Below are 20,068 nucleotides of genomic sequence, written 5' to 3'. Positions count from 1 at the left end.
TTTTACAGCACTGCGGAGTTTTACAGAGACCCACACTGCATGTGGTTATGTTTTAACGTCGAATGAGAAACTGGAAGAGCAAGGCGGCGGCAGCAGAGGGCTCCGTGAGCTGCAGACGGTACTTCCGCTGTTCAAGGCTCCAGTCGGTCAGCAAGGCAGGGTTCAGGGAGAGCCTCTGGATGATTCAGGACTCAGCACTCACCAAGCCACCCCCAGGCGGCTGGCATTTCCCTCACTGACCTCTCCGAACAACAGTCCAATCTACTTAGGAATCTGAGCCCGGAGATCAAGGAAGCTCGGGTTTGCATTCTGGATTTACTAACGATTGGCACCATGACACTGAGAAGCTGCTCAAATCTTTAGGATTCTGTTTCTTTACCGATAAACTGCGTCACTGGTGTGTCTATCTCTTAAAGCTGAGATCTAGAAAAGAACCACCTGACCTATTAACTTTGCAAAACTCCCTTAGTAGCACAGTGGGCTGAACTGTGTCTCCCATCTCCCAAGCCTCATGTGTTGAATGATGCTCCAAGGCCCAGGACCTCCGAGTGCAGCCATGTTTGGACTCTAGATCTTGACTGAAAATGGAGCCATTTGGGTGGGGCTCCCATTCAGTATGACTCGTGTCCTCATAAAGACAAAAAGACTGATGTCTTTATAAAGATGAGGACAGGAATGCACAGAGGGGCAGGTGTGTAGAGATAGCCACCTGTAAACTGAGACAGAGCCGACCACCACCTTGAGTTTGGACCCAGACTCTGGAACTAAGAGACATAGTTTCTGTAGCTCAAGTCATATAGTCCGTTGCACTCACTATGGCAGGCCCAGCAGACTGGCCAGCAACTGTGATGGCCACCCCCAGTGAGGAGCGGACATCTGAGATGGAGAGAGTTGAGGTTACACATCTAAGGTCATCAGAAGGTGGGCTTCAAAGCTAGGTCTGGAAGGCCCCAGGCCCCTGTTCTTTGCTCTGATTATTGAGCTGCCTCAAAGAGATAGAACACACTGAGGAACGCAGCTTCCAGTTAGTGCGGGGATCTAGAACAGACATAAACAAGACGGACAATGAAACAGAGCACAGTGGGCCCCCGCAGAGGTAGAGATGGCGGCAATGAACACACAGAGGCAATCCAGCACTGGAAGCTCCTGGAAATGGATGCCTCGTGGCCTTTCTCTCAGACTGCAATGCCACTTGGCCACAGCAGCAGCCCAGGGACTCAGAGAGGGGTTCGGGGTTCGCTGGCCACTTCTGCTTTGTTTCCTGCTGCCTGGGGATTAACTTCCGGAGCCTCTCACAATTCCACTGCTCCAAGTGAGTGACAGTGGGCTTAACCCCAGTGTCATGTTTTCAAAGCTGTCAAACACCTCAATGAACTGAGAGGAGAATAATCAGAGCCCCTGTCACGCCAGCACAACTGCTAACGTGGCTACCCACTATCTAGTACTCAAGGGATGCGCTGGCCATGGATCCAGGACAGGTGACCTAGCAGTCTGCTCAACCTCCAGTGACAAGGTCAACTCCTCAGCTTGTGCAATGCTGTGCCATCTGGAAAAACCCATGTCTTTTAATCACTGTTTTTACCCCGCCTTCCACTCCTTCTAGTGAATTTAGGGCAACATTACCTTGTTAGCATTTAATAGCCCCAGAGCCTACCCTACCTCACCTGTGTGCAGCTAAAAGCAAAAGCCGCAAGTGCAGGTGGGAATAATAAATCAATAGCTTCCAGGAGGTAAAACAAGCCACGGGCCATCCTGTCCTCTCCGCAGAATAGAACTATGACCAGGGAGGCAAAGTAACGTGCCTAGGAACACACAGCTTGTGAGCAGCAGAGCCAATAGGAGCTGGGTCTTCCCAACCCACGTGTATTGCTTATCCAGCCCTCTCCTATGCTGGAATCTGGACTGTTTACTAGATGCTGAAGTGTTCACACCACAGACCCCAAAGCCCAGCATGCACACTGCTCCCTTCACTAGCTAGCAAGACTTGACTGCAGTCTTTCACTGACCACATACTACGTGCTGTATTCGATGGTTAGTGGTACCCATTCACCCTCACAACACCCCAGAGACACTGGTTAATTACTATCTACCTTCCTGATGATACCTGCCTGAGACCAACGGGAATTGTTCGCAAAGTGATAACGGGCAGCCTTTAGCTCATTCTCCTCATCACCTCCTAGCCTCAGCTCACTGGGAATCTCTGTTAGTATACAAAGAGCTCAGATCCACTTAGCACCCAAGGCAGAGACCTTGCTGGCACTGTGTAGACTGTAGCAGTGGGATACCCAGGCCATGCCCCTTCTACTTGAGAACAGACTTGGGGAACACAGGCATCATGAGTGTACACCCCAATTGGAGGGCACTAGATCTGAGAGCAGAAAGGGGACAGTGACCATCAAAGGCCCGGGAGAAACACTTGGACATGTGATAGGCCCATTGTAGTCCTGAGACATAACTGAGAATAACTTCCACTCTCCACAGTTGGCAGGGCGGTGTGGGATGGTGGGAAAGCATAAGGACTTAGCAGAGCCATACAGGTGCCCTGAGAGCCTGGCCTAGTCAGCATTATCATTGCTATAATGAAACACATTTGGGGAGAAAAGGGTGTATTCGGCTTCTGCTGCTACATCACTGTTTATCACTGAAAGAAGTCAGGACAGGAACTAAAACAGGGCAGAAGCCTGGAGGCAGGAGCTGATGCAGAGGCCATGGAGGGGAGCTGCTTTACAGGCTTGCTCCCCCTGGCTTGCTCAGCCTGATTTCTTACAGAACCCAGCAGCTCAGGGCTGGCACCACTCTCAATGGGCTGTCGCCCCCCACACCCCCCATAAGTTACGAATTAAGAAAAAATGCCGTACAGCTGGATCGTTGGAGACATTTTTTCTTAATTGAGGTTCCCTCCTTTTAAACGACTCTAGCTTGAGTTGACATAAAAACTGTCCAGCGCAGACCCCATCCCACTGTCCTCCCTCTGTCTCTTTGACTCCTCACTATGAGGTTGTGCTCTTCCATATGCTCCACACATGGCTCACTGACCTGTCCCAGGTCCAAAATGACCAGGCCACTCTGTCATGGATTAGAACCTCCAAAGCCGAGCTTAAAGAGCCCTTCTCCTTATAAGTTAATGATGTCAGTCTGTCGCTACAGGGATGGAAAGCTAGCATACTTTCCACTTCCTGGGCTTTAGAAGTAGATTTGACATTGGTTTGTGGGTAATATTGGTGTGAAGATTGAAGCCAAACACCGAAGCCAAGCTCTCAGGAGGGGCTACCCCTCAGACCTACGGGATTTACGGAGGAGTAATTTGACCTCACCGAGCTTTACTTTCCCATGAAATGGGAATACTGGTGACCTTAGAAACACACTCACTGAGATGGAGAAAATCATTCTCTGGTTTGGAGTTATCCAGAGTCAGATCTGGATTCTGCCAGAACCACGGCAGGCAAGCTCATCAAGCCCTTTGAGCCTCTGTTTCTCTCACAGAACACCACTAACCACAGTAGGAATCCCAACACCTACCCTGCAGAGTTGCCAAGACAACCGAATGATTTCACAGATGTAAGTGCTCTGAACAGCACCTGGCACTCGGTGTTTCCTGGTGCTCTTATCTTAAAGCTTTACTGCAAGGATCTGAAACACTCATTGAAAACACTGTGTGGAGTAGATGCGCAATAAACTTGTTGACGGCTATTGTGAATGACTGGCATACCTTGCTGTGTCTTCGCATACAATCACTTTCTGTAGGGAACCTACTGTCCAAACAATAGTGGGATGAACATGGGACCACACTTGGTTTGATCAGAGGACACTGTCACATTAGCAGTGAGCAACCCCTTCGACAGTCCCTGTGAGCAAGCTCCCAGCTCCCCTTGGTCCTTTTCCACCAGACTGTTCACAGGGTTCCCTGGGACTGCAAAACTAGCATACTGTGAGTTTTCTGCTTTGACTTCCAGGGCATCCACTGTTCCAAGGATGCAACATGAAATCCTCCTGGTATCTCCTAGGCCCTGCCTCCAGTTGTTCCCGGAGCCCTTACCACCGCTGGACTCCTCAGGTACGGGGACTGATAGATTTCCTCTGGGTTCAGTGGACTCTGGCCTCATCTCTGGTCCTCATTAGTCAGAGGTATTATTGATAGAGCTGAAGCCAACAATAGCTATGGCTTCTCTTTTTCATCTGCACTTCAAACACGTTGTCTACCACCACAGCCTTTCCAGAAGATACATGTTGTGGTCTGAATGTGAAATGTCCTCCACAGGCACAGATTTTTACACACTTAAGTCTCAACTGGCGATGCCGTTTCAGAAGGTTGTGGAGCCTTCAGGAGGCGGAGCTTCTCTAGAGGAAGTGAGTCACGGGGGTGGGGCAGGAACTGAGATTTCTACAGCACAGTCTGCTTTCCTATCTGCTGTCCACTCTGGAACTGCGGATGCAATGGGGCCAGCAGCCTCTAGCTCCCGTCACCACACCTTCCCCATCAGGATGGCGTGTGTCCCTTTAAACTGTAAGTCAGAATAAACCTTCTCCCTGAAGTCACTGCTTGTCAAGTATTTAGTCGCAGGGACAGGAATGGTTAGCCTACTGAAAAATTAAAGACTTGAAGTTGGGTGAAGCGGGTGGATCTGGGAGGAGTTAGGAAGAGTTGCTGAATATGATCCCAATACATCCCATCGAGACATGTGTGAAACTCTCCAAGAATTTATAAAACTATCCTCAGGATAAACACTGGATGTGAAGACAATAACGAGAGCAATGCCCAGCGCTGCTGCGCTCTCCCATAGCCCGCTACAGACCCGTTGGGGGCATGGCCCATGCTGAGTCTGCGTCCCCAGGGAACCGGCTTGCCGTGTCTCCTGAGCGGCACAGTTCTTTGCTAGCAGAGCTGATGGCATATGTATACACACCCATGATTGCACATTTATTGATTTTCTAATTTGTACCCTGCTTCCTTCCAAAAAGGCCCTGGAGTGGCTGACAAAATAAGACAAAGACATAATGGGGCCATTAAGAAAAATCAAAGATCAAGCCCAAAGAGCAAAAGCAGCGGCTGATTATCGCTCCAACCTGGGTTAATATAGTTGCTTCGATTTAGAATATATTTATATATTTAGCTCTCAGCCTTTGACAGTCAGTCAGAATGTGTCAGGATTGGGCACAGAAGGAGCTAAGTATCCTTCATATCTTCTGCTCCCGTCCTCAGAGCAAAGGGCTTATAACCAAAGGAAGCAGAATGAATAAATGAGTGAGTGAGTGAGTGAATGAATGAATGAATGAATGAATGAATGAATGCATGAATGGTAAATAAAAGAGTCACGCATCTCAGAGAACACTCTTTGTATCCTTGGGCCCATACCATTCATGTATCTACCTACTCAGTCAGCCATCACTGAGTGCCTATCTGTGCCAGTCTTTGTGTCTGGGCCAATGAATCCCAGAAGGATGATCACCAAACGAGTTGAACACTGTTCTGCCTTCACAGCTGCAGCTCTCTGGCTGGAGGCAGAAGCTTGGTATAATTTATCTCAATGCCCACTGCGACTTCAAATCTCCCCCTCCACGCCTGAAGCAGAGGTGGTAAGGACAAAAGCAGGAGAGGCAACTATAGGTGTTCTGGCCTTCAACTTTCCCAGCTCTCTCAACCCTAGGAAGCAGACAGTTTACACCATTATCTCACTGGGTGCTCACAGGTGCCCCGAGAGGCTAGGAGAAGGGAGGAGAGGCAGCTCCATTTACTGATGAAGACCATTAGGCACAGAAGACAAAGGGGCTCTCCAAACTCTACATGAGAAAAGGGCCATTAGAACATAACCAATGCGTTCCAGCTCCGGGCCTCACAGCCAGCACCCCAGACACTGGTTAACAACTCCTGAACCGTCTCTTTCTGGCTCAGGGCTCTTGGCACAACATGGGCATTGCCTGGTGGTTTCGGGGAGACACCTGTGATGAGAAAACAACCCAGCAGACACCTAAACCTACTGAGTCCTCAGACCCCGATTCCACTCCCGCAAAGCCATCAGCAGCTGCAGCCCCCAGAGCCTTCGTCCACCCCAAAACTGAGGCTGAGATGCCAGGAGATCGGCAGCTGCTGGGGCGGTAAGTGGCAATGAAGTCCTTGAGGGACACATGGCTACTCAGGGCACACTGAGTGAGTCTCGGCTAGTTCCTCCTTTGTGGGGAAAACTATCAAGCTTGGAAATTCTAGAGAGAAAATTTCTACCTCCACTGAGCATGCACAAACCTTCTTGGTCAGCATTTCTAACACATACATCAACTATTTATATAGCATTTCCATTCCGTTAAGAGTGACAAGTCTACAAAATGACTTAAGGTAGAGGGGAAGGCTGCATGGTCATTTAAATACAAATATCTCTCAATTTTATGTAAGTGACTCAAGCAGCTGAGGATTTAGTTACCCATCAGAGTCTAGGAGTCAATGCTACAAGGATACCCAGTGGTGCCTGCACAGGTAAGAGGGGTGTTAAAAAAAATCAGGGTGGTTTGTGGCGGGTCCACTGCTTGTTGAGTTAGGCAACCAGGCTGTGCATTTCCTCCGGCCATGCGCCCATCCAGGTGGATGGAGGTTGGAGGAACGGAAAGGGAGGGCATTTCCTTCCTTCCTTTTAGCAAAGTCAGCTAACTAGGTGAACAAGAGAACCGAAGACATGGCAGGCACAGAAAGACGAGACCAGCGACAAGCACATGTATGTCCTGCAGAAATCCAACAGGACCACTGGCCCGCTGCACGCCAGCCTGCCCAGGCCCGTTCTTCTTGCTCTTTGAAAATGTATTTATATGCATGGTGTGTATGTGTATGTGTGTTTATACACACGCACATACATAAGTATGTATTCCTAATTCAGGGCTTAAGTGCACACAGTGACATGTGTTTCCTATTTTCCAGTTTATTCCAGTCTACATGCACGGTTTGATTGCATAAGTAGGCATTAAACCCAGCCATGGGGAAGGAGGAGATTGGTGGCCATAACATGGGGGCCGCCCCAGTAATGCTAGTGTCTTCTCAGTCAGGCTATGACTCTGCTTGTCAGACTCTGGGCTGTTCCATTCAGAGCGCCTGTGGGCAGCATAGCTCACCCGTCATCCACTGCCAGCGGGATTTCAAGTTCACTGTCAATAACTAGTACTTGCAGAGAACACCCATAATCCATAAGTCACAGTCTCCGCCACAGTCTGCACCTCAAGCTCCCAAGCTTCCAGGCTGTCACAATGAATATATGCACCCAAATCAATCTGGAAAATAATGTGAAAATCAAATTTTCTTTATTTTCCCATCAAACCATAGGCCTGCAGAGCCAGAGTTCCTGGACTGTCAATGGCAAGACGTGAGCCATGGACAGGGACTGTTCCAACCAGCAAGGTAGTGAGCTTAGTCCAGACTGATATTAAAAACGCACACAGGCAGCTTCTGACGAATAGTCACCTCAACCCCTCTTGGGGAAATTCCATGCAGGAAATTCAGTCCCAATAGAAGACCTTCCTCCCTCTTTGCAAGGGAAAGAAAAAAAATCCATCACCACACATTGCTACTCTTCACTGGTCATTTAAAGCCACCCAGCTCTGATAGAAGGAGCTAGAAGGCAGACTTTGCTCTGAAGCTCCATATGGCATGGATACCATACACCACAACAACCACAGTGTCCATGAGACCAAAGCCAGGTGAGACGCAAGATAGAGAATACACATGAATGCTACTCACAGTCTGGTGAGCTTTGGTGTGCTCTGGAAAAGCAATTCTGGAAGGACCTGGAGCTTGTTCTTGTTCAGACGTCTGGTGAAGAAAAGATGAATGGAAAGATGTCAAAGGGATATCGAGTATAGAGAGTATATACACAGATGTTGCTTTGATCAATCAATCAATCACCAGGAATTAAGAGACATTCTAGATCTTTCAGCATGGTATGCTCAACACATGTAAAGCACATATACCATTATAACAGAGTCTGTAGTCAGGCTGGAAATAGAAATCCGTATCAGTCATAGGTGCAAACCGAGCACGTTGGCTGTGCCTCCCCTCCTCGGTCAAAGTCTAGGACAGACATCACTCATTAGTGACAACCTTCTTTCCTGTGGACTCCAGACAACACTTTTGAGCTTTTCACAGCATAAATTAAATATCAGAGAAAATGTACCAAGTCTTAAATAATGGTGGGGATGGGAGCAGATGGCAGTTGCCATAGGAACAGAAAAGAGGGCAAGTCAGATCAGTATGGGTTGAGGGACCCAAAACCAGCCTCTGACATGGGGGCACAGCAGGGCTGCATCGTGACATTCACGGATCTTTGGCCCTTTGGCCTTTTCTGGGCTGCTTTGTCCATAAGAAATTTTTATATATTCTATCTGTGCAAGTATAAAAATAAGTATGCTATACATCTATTAGAAAGCATTTATTCCAACCTAAATTTTCTTCTAAGCTAAAAGCAATTAAGATGTATTTATGGGATGTGACAGAGTGGTGCATTTTCCTCACTGCAGCTAATAGAGAAACTGACCCCAAACAGGGGCCCAAACTCTGGACACAAAGCATGGCTCACAGTTAAACTCAGTCCCATAGAGAGGGCTATGTGGGCAACTACCAACAGAGCTGTTATGATCTGAACCTGCGATGGCCCGGACAGGCTCATGTTTGGTTCTCTGGGTATCAGGGCTAGTTGGGGATTCTGTGGAACCTTTAGAGGGTGGGGTGTGGCTGGCAGAAATAAATCATATAGGAAAGGGCCTTTAGAGGTTCCAATATTCTCTCTAGTTTCTGGTCCACCATGGCACAAACAGCCTTCATTGTACATTCCTTCTCCCACCAAGTGAGTTTCTCTCCTCCATGCCTTTCCTGCCATGATGAACCGAAAGAAAGAACCAAATTTAAAAACAAAACAAAACAAAACAACAACAAAAACCCTCTCCTTCCTTATCTATGTCAGGTATTGTGGTCACAGTGGCTCAAAATGAATGCAGAAAACAGACAACAGTCCAAGTGTCTCCTGAGCACCACTGAAACTAAATGTTCACAGAATTTACCATAGAGGTTCCCAAGGGACCCCAGGCCCTTCCCTGTTGTGATGCTGAGGAGGGCTGCTTTCTTGAGGTAATCAAGTCAGAGGGGCCCTGCTCCTAGCTAGCTCCACGTTGGTCTGCATTGCATCCACTCATAGAAGTGAAAAGCAGTTACAGGGAACAACTGTTACCCCCATGTCAGAGCTAGGCAAACCGAGGAGAAAAGCAGGGTTTGCACCCAACTTCTCAGAAGTGAAGCCCAAGCCTGATCCTGCCCCTACATGTACTCCCAAGAAAACATGACTCTGTAAGGAAGACTTGCCTGCTAGTTCTTTCTTTCATCCTTTAGACAAATGCTTTAGTGGAACCAGGGATTCGAAGGAGGTCAGAAAGGGCTAAGCATGAGAAGTAGTTACGATGTCGCCTAATAAGCACCTTTCAAAGAGCATCCAACTTGGCCCTGACAGAGTCTGTGTCATGCGGACCAGGGATGCTGCTGAGGAGGCTTCCTCTCAGAGCGAACAGGGAGCAAAAGGACTGGGAAGTTGGACAAGAAGCCCTCCAATCCGTGGCCCGCATTGGCCCTACATTGGTCTGACTCCAACACGTGATCTTTTTTTTTTTCTAATTGTTTAAAAACAATGCTAAAAGCATACAACATGAAATTCGCTGTCTTCTCAGTTTCTAAGCACACAGTTCAGAGACATGGAGCACAGTAGTGTGGACTGTATTCTCCCGGTTACACAACTAATCTCCAGGACATGTTCGTCACACGCAACTAAGTCTAGCCATTAAACAACTCCCCATTTTCCTTTTAACAGGCTCAGATATACATCATTCTGTGGTCTCCAGCAGTTTCCTTTCTGCACCCAGCTTTTAAAAAAATCACTTCTGGTATCTTCTTTGCACGCTCCTGTTATGAAACTGGGGAGCCCAAGGCAGAGAAATACCAGTCCTCTGCTTAGAGTAGTTCCTATGTGACAAGTTCCTTCCTAGCCCGCAGAAGTCACTGGTCCCACAGAAGGCTCAGTGTTAAGACAGGGGCTAACCAGCGCTGGGTTCAGGTTTGACTGATTATATTCCCACTGTAGATCTGAGGGCACCTTACAAATCCTCTGATCCTCGGTTTTCCAACTGCAAAAATAACTCTGGGTTCCAGGGAGAACTGGCCTGCTGTATGTGGAAGGGTTGGATGTCACATGATGGCCTTGGCGACCTTGGTGATAATGATGGCTGATCCCACCCGCTGCCCTGCATACCAAGTGCTGTGCTTCATGCTGCCCTGGCAGAATCTCAGAGCAGAGCTTAAGGCCTGGGATGTGATTGTCCCTGTCTCTTACATAATGGATTCAAAGCCAGTGATCCAGGCCAGGCAGAGGCCTCAGCATCTCTCAGGGGTGCTGTAGCAGGATCTGGACACAGTCAGCTGGCTTCAGGTCCTGAACCAGAGCGCTCAAAGCCATCACAGAGCCAAAGTGCCTTGGCCCGTTCCCTTTCCTCACTTTTCTTTTCATCTAGGATTGCCACTTCCTCCCCGCTAAGCAGACCCTGACCCGCTCTGTGTACACTGCCCTTCCTGAAAAGGACTCTCTTGGTGGCCCTTCAGGCAAGAACTGGGTCTTTCTGGGTCTGTCTGGAACCACGCATGTCGTCACAGCTGCATAGAGTCTGGAAAGAATTCCATCCAGACACCCAACACTCAGGTCTAGGCAAACCCCCTCAAGTCCAACCCACTGGCTCTTCTGATGGTGAGCAGGGTGTTTAGTGTGCTAAAAGCCCTGGACTAGAGCTGCAGCTAAAAATAAAGCCAGCTTGGCTTGGAGGCTCCCAGAAGGGAAGGAATAGTTTTCAGTCCTTTGCCGGTGTTTACGGCTGGACAAAAATAAAAACACAACCAAATTTAGCCGATTGTGCTTCGCAGGCTGCTTCTCAACCCCTGAATGAGGGTTCTTGGCGGCCAGGCTGGGCTCTGAGCCCAGCAGCCCCAGGGCCTTTCCATTGCCACTTGGTTGGGTCACATGCCAGTTCTTCATATCAGGAGCGTAATATTGTATTTCCAGGTCACTCCAAGACATATTCCCTTTTCCTTGGTGAAACAATTGGCCAAAGGTCTTCCTCTAAAAGCTCTCTGAAGGAGCACTAATTTGGTCTGAAAGGAAGTGAAACTTCAATCAAGGGGGCCACTTGTCAGAGTTCTTGAGTACCAAAGGGAGAGAAACAAGCTGTTTTCCAAGAAACTTGCAGATGGTGGCCGTTGGCCTTGGTGCCTTGGTGCCACCTGCTTTGATGTGACTCTGGCACGGGAGGTGCCAATCTCTAGCCACAGTTTGAGCTGAAATGAACTATGGGCTGAACATGGAGCTGAATGGACCTGGATGAGGCCAGCGCTGATGCAGGAAGTCAGCAGGAGGCTGCCAGGTCAAGCTAGCATCGGGTACATGCACGTGTCTCCTTTTCTTCCATGGCCAGAAGCACCTCTGAACTTTCCTATGCATCAAGGTCAAAAGTCCGCTGGTTGCTCAGTTGCAGTCATAGTTTTTCCAACGTCAAATGTGAATCTTCAAGTAACACAGTCTTGTCTTTGTGTGGTTGTTGAACGCCTTCTTGCATTTAGCTGGGCATGTAACATATGATCAGAAGTTTTGACCACCATTGAACTGATCCATTTTGGTCAGCCACATACCCATCCATCTATCTGTCCATTCAACTATCCATCTATCCAACTACTGATTCATCATCATTATCATCATCATCATCATCATCATCATCATCATCATCATCATCATCAATCCTTTGTCCTCCAACCTCCCATCTCTCCAGTTCTTTTTGATTTTTTTATTCTTTAATGCATGGGTTCATTGTTTTGGTTTGGTTTGGCTTAGCTTTTTTGAGATAGGGTTTCTCTGTGTAGCCCTGGCTGTCATGGATCTCCCTCTGTAGACTTGACTGGCCTCAAACTCAGAGATCTGCCTGCCTCTCCTCCCAAGCACTGGGATTAAAGGCGCCACCCAGTTTCCAGTTCTTTATGAATAAGATCATGAAAAGACAAATAAGATGCAACCCTTCTTCAAGACGATCATAGGCTGTTGGGGAAGACAGATATGAAATAAAATGACACTATGATCTTGTAAGCAAAGGTGTGACAGGAACACGGAGGAGGGGCAGCTAGGCCAGTCCTGGTTAAAGGAAGGGTCCCAACCGAAGAGGGTTTGAGTTCAAACTGGAAAGATAAATGTGACTCTTCAGGAGCCGTGAACAAAGAATTCTAGGTGTGGAGGATGTGCATTCTGCCCATAGGTGCCAGGAGTCTGTGGGATGTTTGGGAAGCAGTCTTGTATGCTTTTGTGAGAAGTTGGGGTGACATGTAAAATAACAAGCAACCGAAAGACTGAGCAAGAAAGTGGTCATCTGGTCAGTTAGACCTGACTTGGAAGGAGTGACGGTGAAATTAAGAAGGGCAGTGAAGAGGGTTCTAGAGTGATCAGTAATTAGTAATAATCAAGTACTAGTGCGGAAACAGAGACCAGATGTACTCAAAAGGGGGTTGTGAATGAATGCATGTGAGGGCTGAGGGACTGGCAGCAATGGAGGGAGGAAGAGTGGCCCCCTGAGGTCAAGCGTGGGTAACTTACCAGTCAGAACCACCAATCACTAATGAATGGAAGAGAAAAGGGAGGGGCAGAGTACAGAAAAGGATGTGCTACAATTCAGAACTTCTGTACCACTGAGGTCTCCCAAATGTGTTTCATCTGCTTAAACCTAGTCCTAACGCTAAAACCTAGGTCAACCTCCATCTGAAACACTTTGCACACCTTCTCTCCCTGAATTCCCATAGAAATACCTGGAGACCAGCACTCTCAGTATCTCTGAAAAAAAGATACAATGGTCTAAGAAGGATCAGGTCCTCACTCTAGTCAAACGGCCAACCTGCTGATATGGGATCTGAAGCCTGATGTCTGATGCTAAACCTGTACCTAATGGTAGCAATTTAGCCCTTCATTATACACTGTCTTGATTCAATGCCTAATATATGAGTCTCACCTTCCCGGAGTGGGAAATATCTCTAACATATTCTTTCTGTTCTAAAGACACAAAGCAGCAGGGTCACAAGGGACCTTTAAGAAGGGCTTGTTCAATTTGATGCATAAACCAAAAGTCAGGAATGGCCACTTGGGGGAGTCTGGGGAAGCAGATGCCTCCCTGGGCTAGGTATGGGGAGCATGTTGAGTGGAGAAAACGCTTCCAGAGCCCCAGCTTCCAGACTCCGCTGTACAAGGTGATAAGGGGACAGGCTCACCAATTCACCTCACTGGGGAAAAGACTGGGTGAGTGACCTCTAGGACCACCCACACGCCAGCAGGCCCCTTTCTTTATGAAGGGAGTAGTGGAATGTCCAGGTGTCTTGGGCTAGACCCTGGAGGGAGCAAGCCAGTGTGTGTTGACCCGAAAAGGTCACCAGGACTGCTTGCTTTAGTCGCAAGCAGCCTGTGTTTATTCTCAGTCTACTGACACTTTCAGAAACACCCTCCTGTCTACACAGAAAGCATCAATGCTACTTTGTTCTCCAAGACAGAGGCTCCCAATGGAGAGACAGGGAGGACCCAGGCTAGAAAGCCTTAATGATGATAGCAACCTTTGGGGCAAGGGCAAAATCCCACTGGAGAAGCCTCAGACCTCAGCTTCACACTGGTACTATCATCCCCCCAAATTCACAGGCATCACTCTAAGTGGGAGCTAAGCTGAAATTTTGGGGAATCTGGACTGGGGGCTGCTTCTATCAGCTGTTTGCCGTAGCATAGATGAGCTGACACCTATCTGTCACACACAGCAAATCCTACCTACTATCCTACGCCATGGAGTTTCCTGATGCAAACGGCCCTCATCTAACTTATTCAGTGAGCAGCCTGACTTTTGATGGGTTAGAGTTTCTGCCACTCACAATCAAGAGCAACCCTGTGTGTGTGTGGCCTGACAGTCTGTGGGCCAACAGCCTCTACACACACAGGGTCACTTGAGTTGAGTGGCTGCTGTTCTTTGCCAATGGGCTCCCTTCTTAATGGTGGTGGCAGTAGACAGCTTTAGTGATGGATGAAGGGTCTTCCTAATAATAGCAATTATGAACCAATTCAAAATTGACTTCCCTGGTTTAGAAGTAAGTCAACTGAACACTGGCATCCACAGTGTTCAGCATGTGCTCAATGACATTTGGATTGGCTTCTGCCAATTTTTAAGATTAGTTATTTTTAGTTTGCAACTCCCAAGTAACCTAAGAGCAATTAAAAAAAAAAAAAACCTTTGTTTTTGAGATTTCTGTGGAGAATTAACTCTGTTGTGGACTAAATTTCTTGCCCCTGAGCAGTTTTTTCATCATTGAAGTTGTTTATGAGAACTTAAAAAAAAACTTAAAAGAGATTATTTTAAGAATACAATTATTATGTAATAGCAAACCATGTCCCTAGCATGATACCTGAGAGGGCTGAATGGTTTAGCTTCCGCAAACAGCTTTGCAGTGTCTCTCCAGGGCTCAATAAATGGTAGCAGTTACAGCTACTGTTATTATCATTATCATCAAGAGCTCAGAAATATAGATTGATTTTTCCATCACAGATGTCTGTATTGGTCAGCAAAGCAGTAACAAATGAACCCCACAATCGACACTAACAGTGTGCACACTTATTTTGCACTCACAAGAGCTCCTTTCCTCTTCTGTGATGCCACAGGGAAAATGTGCTCATCAGCACTGCTGGATCAAGAGAGGGAGGAAGTAGAGAGGGAGGACCTGAAGAAGGGAGGACTCCAGTTCATAACCCTCTGACCCTGTAATGACTCATAAAACTTCTGCTGTTAGCCTATTGGCCGTAACCAGTCATGTGACCCAAATTCATTGCAAAGGAAGCTGGGAATCTACAGGAAGTCCTGAATGCCTAGTGTGGACTCTCATAATACCCAACATTGTTTTGTCTTGTTTCTTCGTTAATTCATTCATTAGTTCCTTCCTCTTTTCTTTTGAATGTTAACCTAGGGTGCTTACTATGCACTGAGATATGCTAGATACTTTATATAGATGGCTCTCTTAGTCTTTGAAGCAACTCTTTAAGTCAACATTGAGACATAAGAGAGGTTAGGTAACTCATACAACCCAAATCCCACAGTTCATAAATGAGGCTTAAGCAGAGGACTGTTGGACACTAAAGCCTGCAGCTTGGACCCTCTGCCATTCTGCTTTTAAGACTCTGTTGCTTGGGTAACAGGAGGCTGCTTCAATAATCCCCAAAGGGAACCAGTAACAAGGTACAGCTGCTACGCACCCAGAAGATGGATTTCTGGAGGAAAAGAGGGGCAGGGGATCACAGAGGCATGGTTCCTGTCGATGCAGCTGGGGTAGAGACTCACAGGCTTTCAGAGAATGAGATGGGCACCGAGAAACCCTTGGCTTCGGCACTGATGCCTAGAGCAAGGCAGATGGAACTGAGGCTGCAGTCAGCAGGCTGCTTTATGAAGGACCAAAGCCAAGAGCACAGTGGGTCTGGGGAGCTGGCTCAGCGGCTAAAATGCTTGTAGAATAGGAAGACCTGAATTCAGGTCCCAAGCACCCATGTAACAAGCCACCCATGGTGGTATATGCCTGTGAGCCCACACTGGGGGTGCAGAGATAAGCAGATCCAGGGCCACTAGTCAGCCAGTCTAGCTGAGGAGGAGACTGCAGGTTGATTGAGAGACCCTGTCTGAGAAGCAACAAAATAAAATCCCCCACCTTTCCAAAGCATAAGGTAATGAAAGACAGAGGGAGACATTTGACATCAATCTCTGGCTTTCACATGTATGTATGTGTGTGTGCGTGCACGTGGTGGCACACGCCTTTAATCCCAGCACTCGGGAGGCAGAGGCAGGCGGATCTCTGCGTTGGAGGCCAGCCTGGTCTACAAAGTGAGTTCCAGGACAGCCTCCAAAGCTACACAGAGAAACCATGTCTCAAAAAAACAAAACAAAACAAAAAAAGGGGGGGGGGATCACTGGACTCTCTGGAAACCCTAGAGGGTTGTATTTGGAATTATGTAAGCAGCTAGTTTCAGACTCCAGAAAGCATAGGTAGGGTAGCAGAGAGCACACATACATTCTTGTGAACACACACACACACACACACACACACACACACACACACACAGAGAGAGAGAGAGAGAGAGAGAGAGAGAGAGAGAGAGAGAGAGAGAGAGAAATTCTAGGCAGTCAGGTCACATGGTAATGGCCCTCAGATCTCCCCAGTGACTTCTGTACCCCACATCTCACAATGGGCCAACGCACTAGGCAGCTTTCCTGGGCTCAGGTCTCTCCTCTGAATCCCTTCTGAGAAACTACCGAGGTGCAGCTTGCCCTCCCCCATGGTGCTGTGCAGGCCGCTCTGCTCAGTGGGAAGGCTCGTCTCCCTGAGCCGAGGCTGGAAGCTGTGGAGATAGAAAGTGGCCAAGTTCTAGAAATGATCTAATGGGGGAGGCGATGAGATACGGCGATGGAGCAGAGGTGAGGCATGAGGAAGGATGAAGCTAGCACGTCAGAGACTTTGGAATTTCTATTACCCAACATGGGAAGACGGTGAGGAAAGAAGGGCGGAGGGCGGGGAGCAGATTCAAATGTGCTCAGCTGAATCTGCCTGTGTATGTCCAAGCGGACATGCCGCAGAGATAACCACACGTGCAGATCTGGATCCGGGAGCTAAGATTCAGAGGTAGAGTAGCATTTCAAGTCATGGGTCTGGATTCGGTCTCCATGGTCGAAGCTGATAAGAGGGCAGGAGTCTGGGCTCCACCATCCCTCAGAGACCGGATGACAAGGAAACAGGCCCCTGTGTGGTGGGGGGAGTGGGGGCAAGAAGAGCTGTGGGGCCAAGGAAGGAAGGACAGAAAGGGGAGACCTAGAGACAGAGGAGGAGAGTCCTGGCCTTAGCAGTATGGAGTTCACTGGAGAGGAGATCGAAGCTTGGTCCAGACAGGGGCGTGAGCTCTTAGCTGGAATGGTTCAAGAAAAGAGTGAGAGGAGAAAATAAATCACTAAGGAATGTTCTGTGGCTGGGAAATGAAAAATGGTTGACAGGAGATGATATAGAATCAAGAGAGAGGTTTGACTGCTTTATTTTTTTTTTTTCCAGCTGGAGAAAATCGTGACACGTTTTACATGTCAATAAGGATGATACAGAAGAGATGGTAAGCTGATGCCACAGAGAAGTGGTTCTTAACCTGTGGGCTGTGACCCCCTTGTTGGGGGGGTCACATATCAGGTATCCTGCATATCAGATATTTGCATTATGATTCATAACCATAGCAATATTAGTCATTCGCAATGAAATAATTTCACGGTTGGGAGGTCACCACAACACGAGGAACTGTATTAAAGGGTTCCAGCATTAGGAAGGTTGAGAACCACGGATACAGAAGACGCAGGGACTTTTCTGGAGTGGTGCCAGCTTTGCACTCATGACCTTGTGTCTCATTTCCTGAGCGCGGAGATCACAGGTGCACACCACCACACCCTGCTGCGTGGGGGGGGGGGGCAGACTTCTATACATGTAAGGAGGAGAAGTCCAGTGCAAAAGGGAAGGCCTCGGCCTGTGACAGGGCCAGGGGAGGATGATACAGAAGAGATGGTAAGCTGATGCCACAGAGAAGTGGTTCTTAACCTGTGGGCTGTGACCACCTGGCACTGGCAGGGCAGACAGGCTCACTGGACAGTAACAAGGAGAGGCTGAGGAGCCTCTGGAAGTCTCTTGCAGCCAAGTCTGTTTTCTCAAAGCAAAGAGGAAACCAGATTCTGAGCAGAGATGGAGGAGGGGAGGGAGGTGTTTGATGACTGAGAAGAGAAAGTGAGAAACAGTTGTCTAGGAAGGGGTGGGGGACGGGCCGGCAGCAGCAAAGGGCCACTTGTGGTCAGCGATGGAACGGCTGTGATCTGTCCACATAGATGTTTTTCCTCAGCCACATAAAGTCCCCTTCGGGAAGAGTACAAACAGCAGCAGGCTGGATTCGGCTAAGGATCAGGTTCTTTTCCAAGTGATGATGACAGAGGAGGAGAGGGACGGGGACTTGAAGGTATTTCAAATGACAGGAGTGACAGCCAGGAAGCCTGGGCTGGGTGAGGGAGGAAAGAGAGGCGGCAGAGGGACAAAATGAGAGCCTGGGAATTATTGAGACCCTTGCAGGGCAGGAGAGCACGAGGCTGAGGCTTAGAGGAGCCGTAGTAGGTATCTTAGCTCCACCCCTCTGGCCTCTCTGGAAACACATTTCCTCCATCAACAGAATCAGTGGGTTGGACTGCATGACTCCTAGGATCAATCTTACCATCCTCAGCCTAAGATCTGGGGAAGAGCCCAGTGTGGTGCCGCACGCCTTTAATCCCAGCACTTGGGAGGCAGAGGCAAGAAGATCTCTGAGTTCGAGGCCAGCCTAGTCTACAGAGCAAGTTCCAGGACAGCCAGGGCTACAGAGAATCCATGTCTTGAACAAAAAGCAAAAAGCAAGCAAACAAACAAACAAACAAAAGATCTGGAGAAGCTAGCCCTTGGATTTTAAGCCAAGCTTACAACTTAACCTCCCCATGTCTTTGCCTTTGAAAAACAGGAATAATGATACCTACTAACCAATGTTAAATGCCCCGAAAACAGGGATTGTTATTTATTTTGCACAGTGAATGATTTCTAGCCACTAGTAGGTGCTTGATGAATGCTTGTGGGCTGGCCAGTTGGTTAACTGGCTGGTTGGTGTAATGATGATTTCAAGGGCTGGAGAGATGATGGCCCAGTCAAGTGCCTGGTGTGCATGAGGACATGTGTCTGAACCCACATAAAAGCCAAGCGAGGCTGGCACGTGTCTGTAATCTCAGTGCTAGGGAGGGAAAGACAGGCAGATCCCCAGCGCTCACTGGCCAGCCATCCTAGCCAAAGTGATGAGTTCTGGTTTGGTGAGAAACCCTGTCTAAAAAGGCAGAGCATGACAAAGGAAGATGTGAACCATCTGGCCTCTGTAGGCATACACACATGTGTGTGCACCTGCTCATGCATGTACACAAACCTACTACAAACATACATCACTCACCCTACACACACATAAAGAATACCTATTGTACCTAGCACACAGAAGGACTATAATATACTTTATAAAACGCAAAAGTCCTATAAATTGTTGCACACTACTGTCCAAGCACCTCTACACTGCCTGTTTCTCTTCTGGCTATGAAAAACAGAATATTTTATTAGGAACCCTCAAGACTATATCAACCAAGACACCAGAGGGTCACACTCACAAGACAGATGAAACACTCAGCTCCATGCCGGGAACAGCACAGTGAGAGCTTGGAGATGAGGCTGCACCTTTTGAAGTGTATAGCTGTGATCAAGGGGCAGCGCCTGAACAGAGATGGGGGAGTCAGGTCTCTGCACCAAGTAAGACATTGCCAGGAAGAGGTTTCTAAACAGCAAAGTGAGAGATGCAGAAGAGAAAAGCTGGAGGGCCCACAAAGGCCTAACGTTCACGTTTGTGTGTGTGTGTGTGTGTGTGTGTGTGTGTGTGTGTGTGTGTGTGTGTGTGTGTGTGTGTGTGAGCCCGCTGCCTGACCATGAATACAGAAGCATTGTGTTGGGGGCCGGGAAGGGAGACTGAGAATTCCTTGGACCTTAGCACTGCTCTGCAGAAAGCTTGCTCCACTGAGACATTAAGCATGCCATGAACAGCCTGTGGTTAGTGTCAAGTCATTTCTACTAGAAATTAAGAGGAAAACACTCTGGGCAGTTCGAAGAATGTTTTTCTACTTAAAAATCCCTCAAACAACGCAAGAAAGCTGGTTCTAAACATGACGACATGTGCACGGGCCACCACAGACTCCACACTCGCTCTGGGTTATTCTAGGCCCTTTCTCGGGGCCTCAGACCCCTTCAACCCACACAGGTAGGAAACTGACAGATGTAAATTGAAAGGGAAATACTATAGCGGGCTGATGTCAGGGAGGGCAGGTGCGACTCAGCACAAAATTTCTCAGACTGTACTGCTTCAAATGATCCTGTCTGAACCCACTGGCC

The 20,068-nt window shown here is 48.1% G+C and overlaps 1 protein-coding gene across 1 annotated transcript in view; it reads right to left on the bottom strand.

The window, feature by feature from the left end:
- The window catches only part of Slit3 (slit guidance ligand 3), a 595,100-nt gene that overhangs the window by 477,967 nt on the left and 97,065 nt on the right, over positions 1–20,068 (bottom strand). The window contains exon 4 of the mRNA XM_016005185.3: positions 7,715–7,786. Coding sequence (XP_015860671.2) covers positions 7,715–7,786 — 72 coding nt within the window. The remainder of the gene's footprint in view (positions 1–7,714; positions 7,787–20,068) is intronic.

The sequence above is a fragment of the Peromyscus maniculatus genome, chromosome 8, assembly GCF_049852395.1.
Source record: "Peromyscus maniculatus bairdii isolate BWxNUB_F1_BW_parent chromosome 8, HU_Pman_BW_mat_3.1, whole genome shotgun sequence".
NCBI classification, from domain to species: Eukaryota; Metazoa; Chordata; class Mammalia; order Rodentia; family Cricetidae; genus Peromyscus; species Peromyscus maniculatus.
The sequence above is the reverse complement of the archived record's forward strand: the minus strand, read 5'-3'. Positions and strand labels throughout refer to the sequence as shown.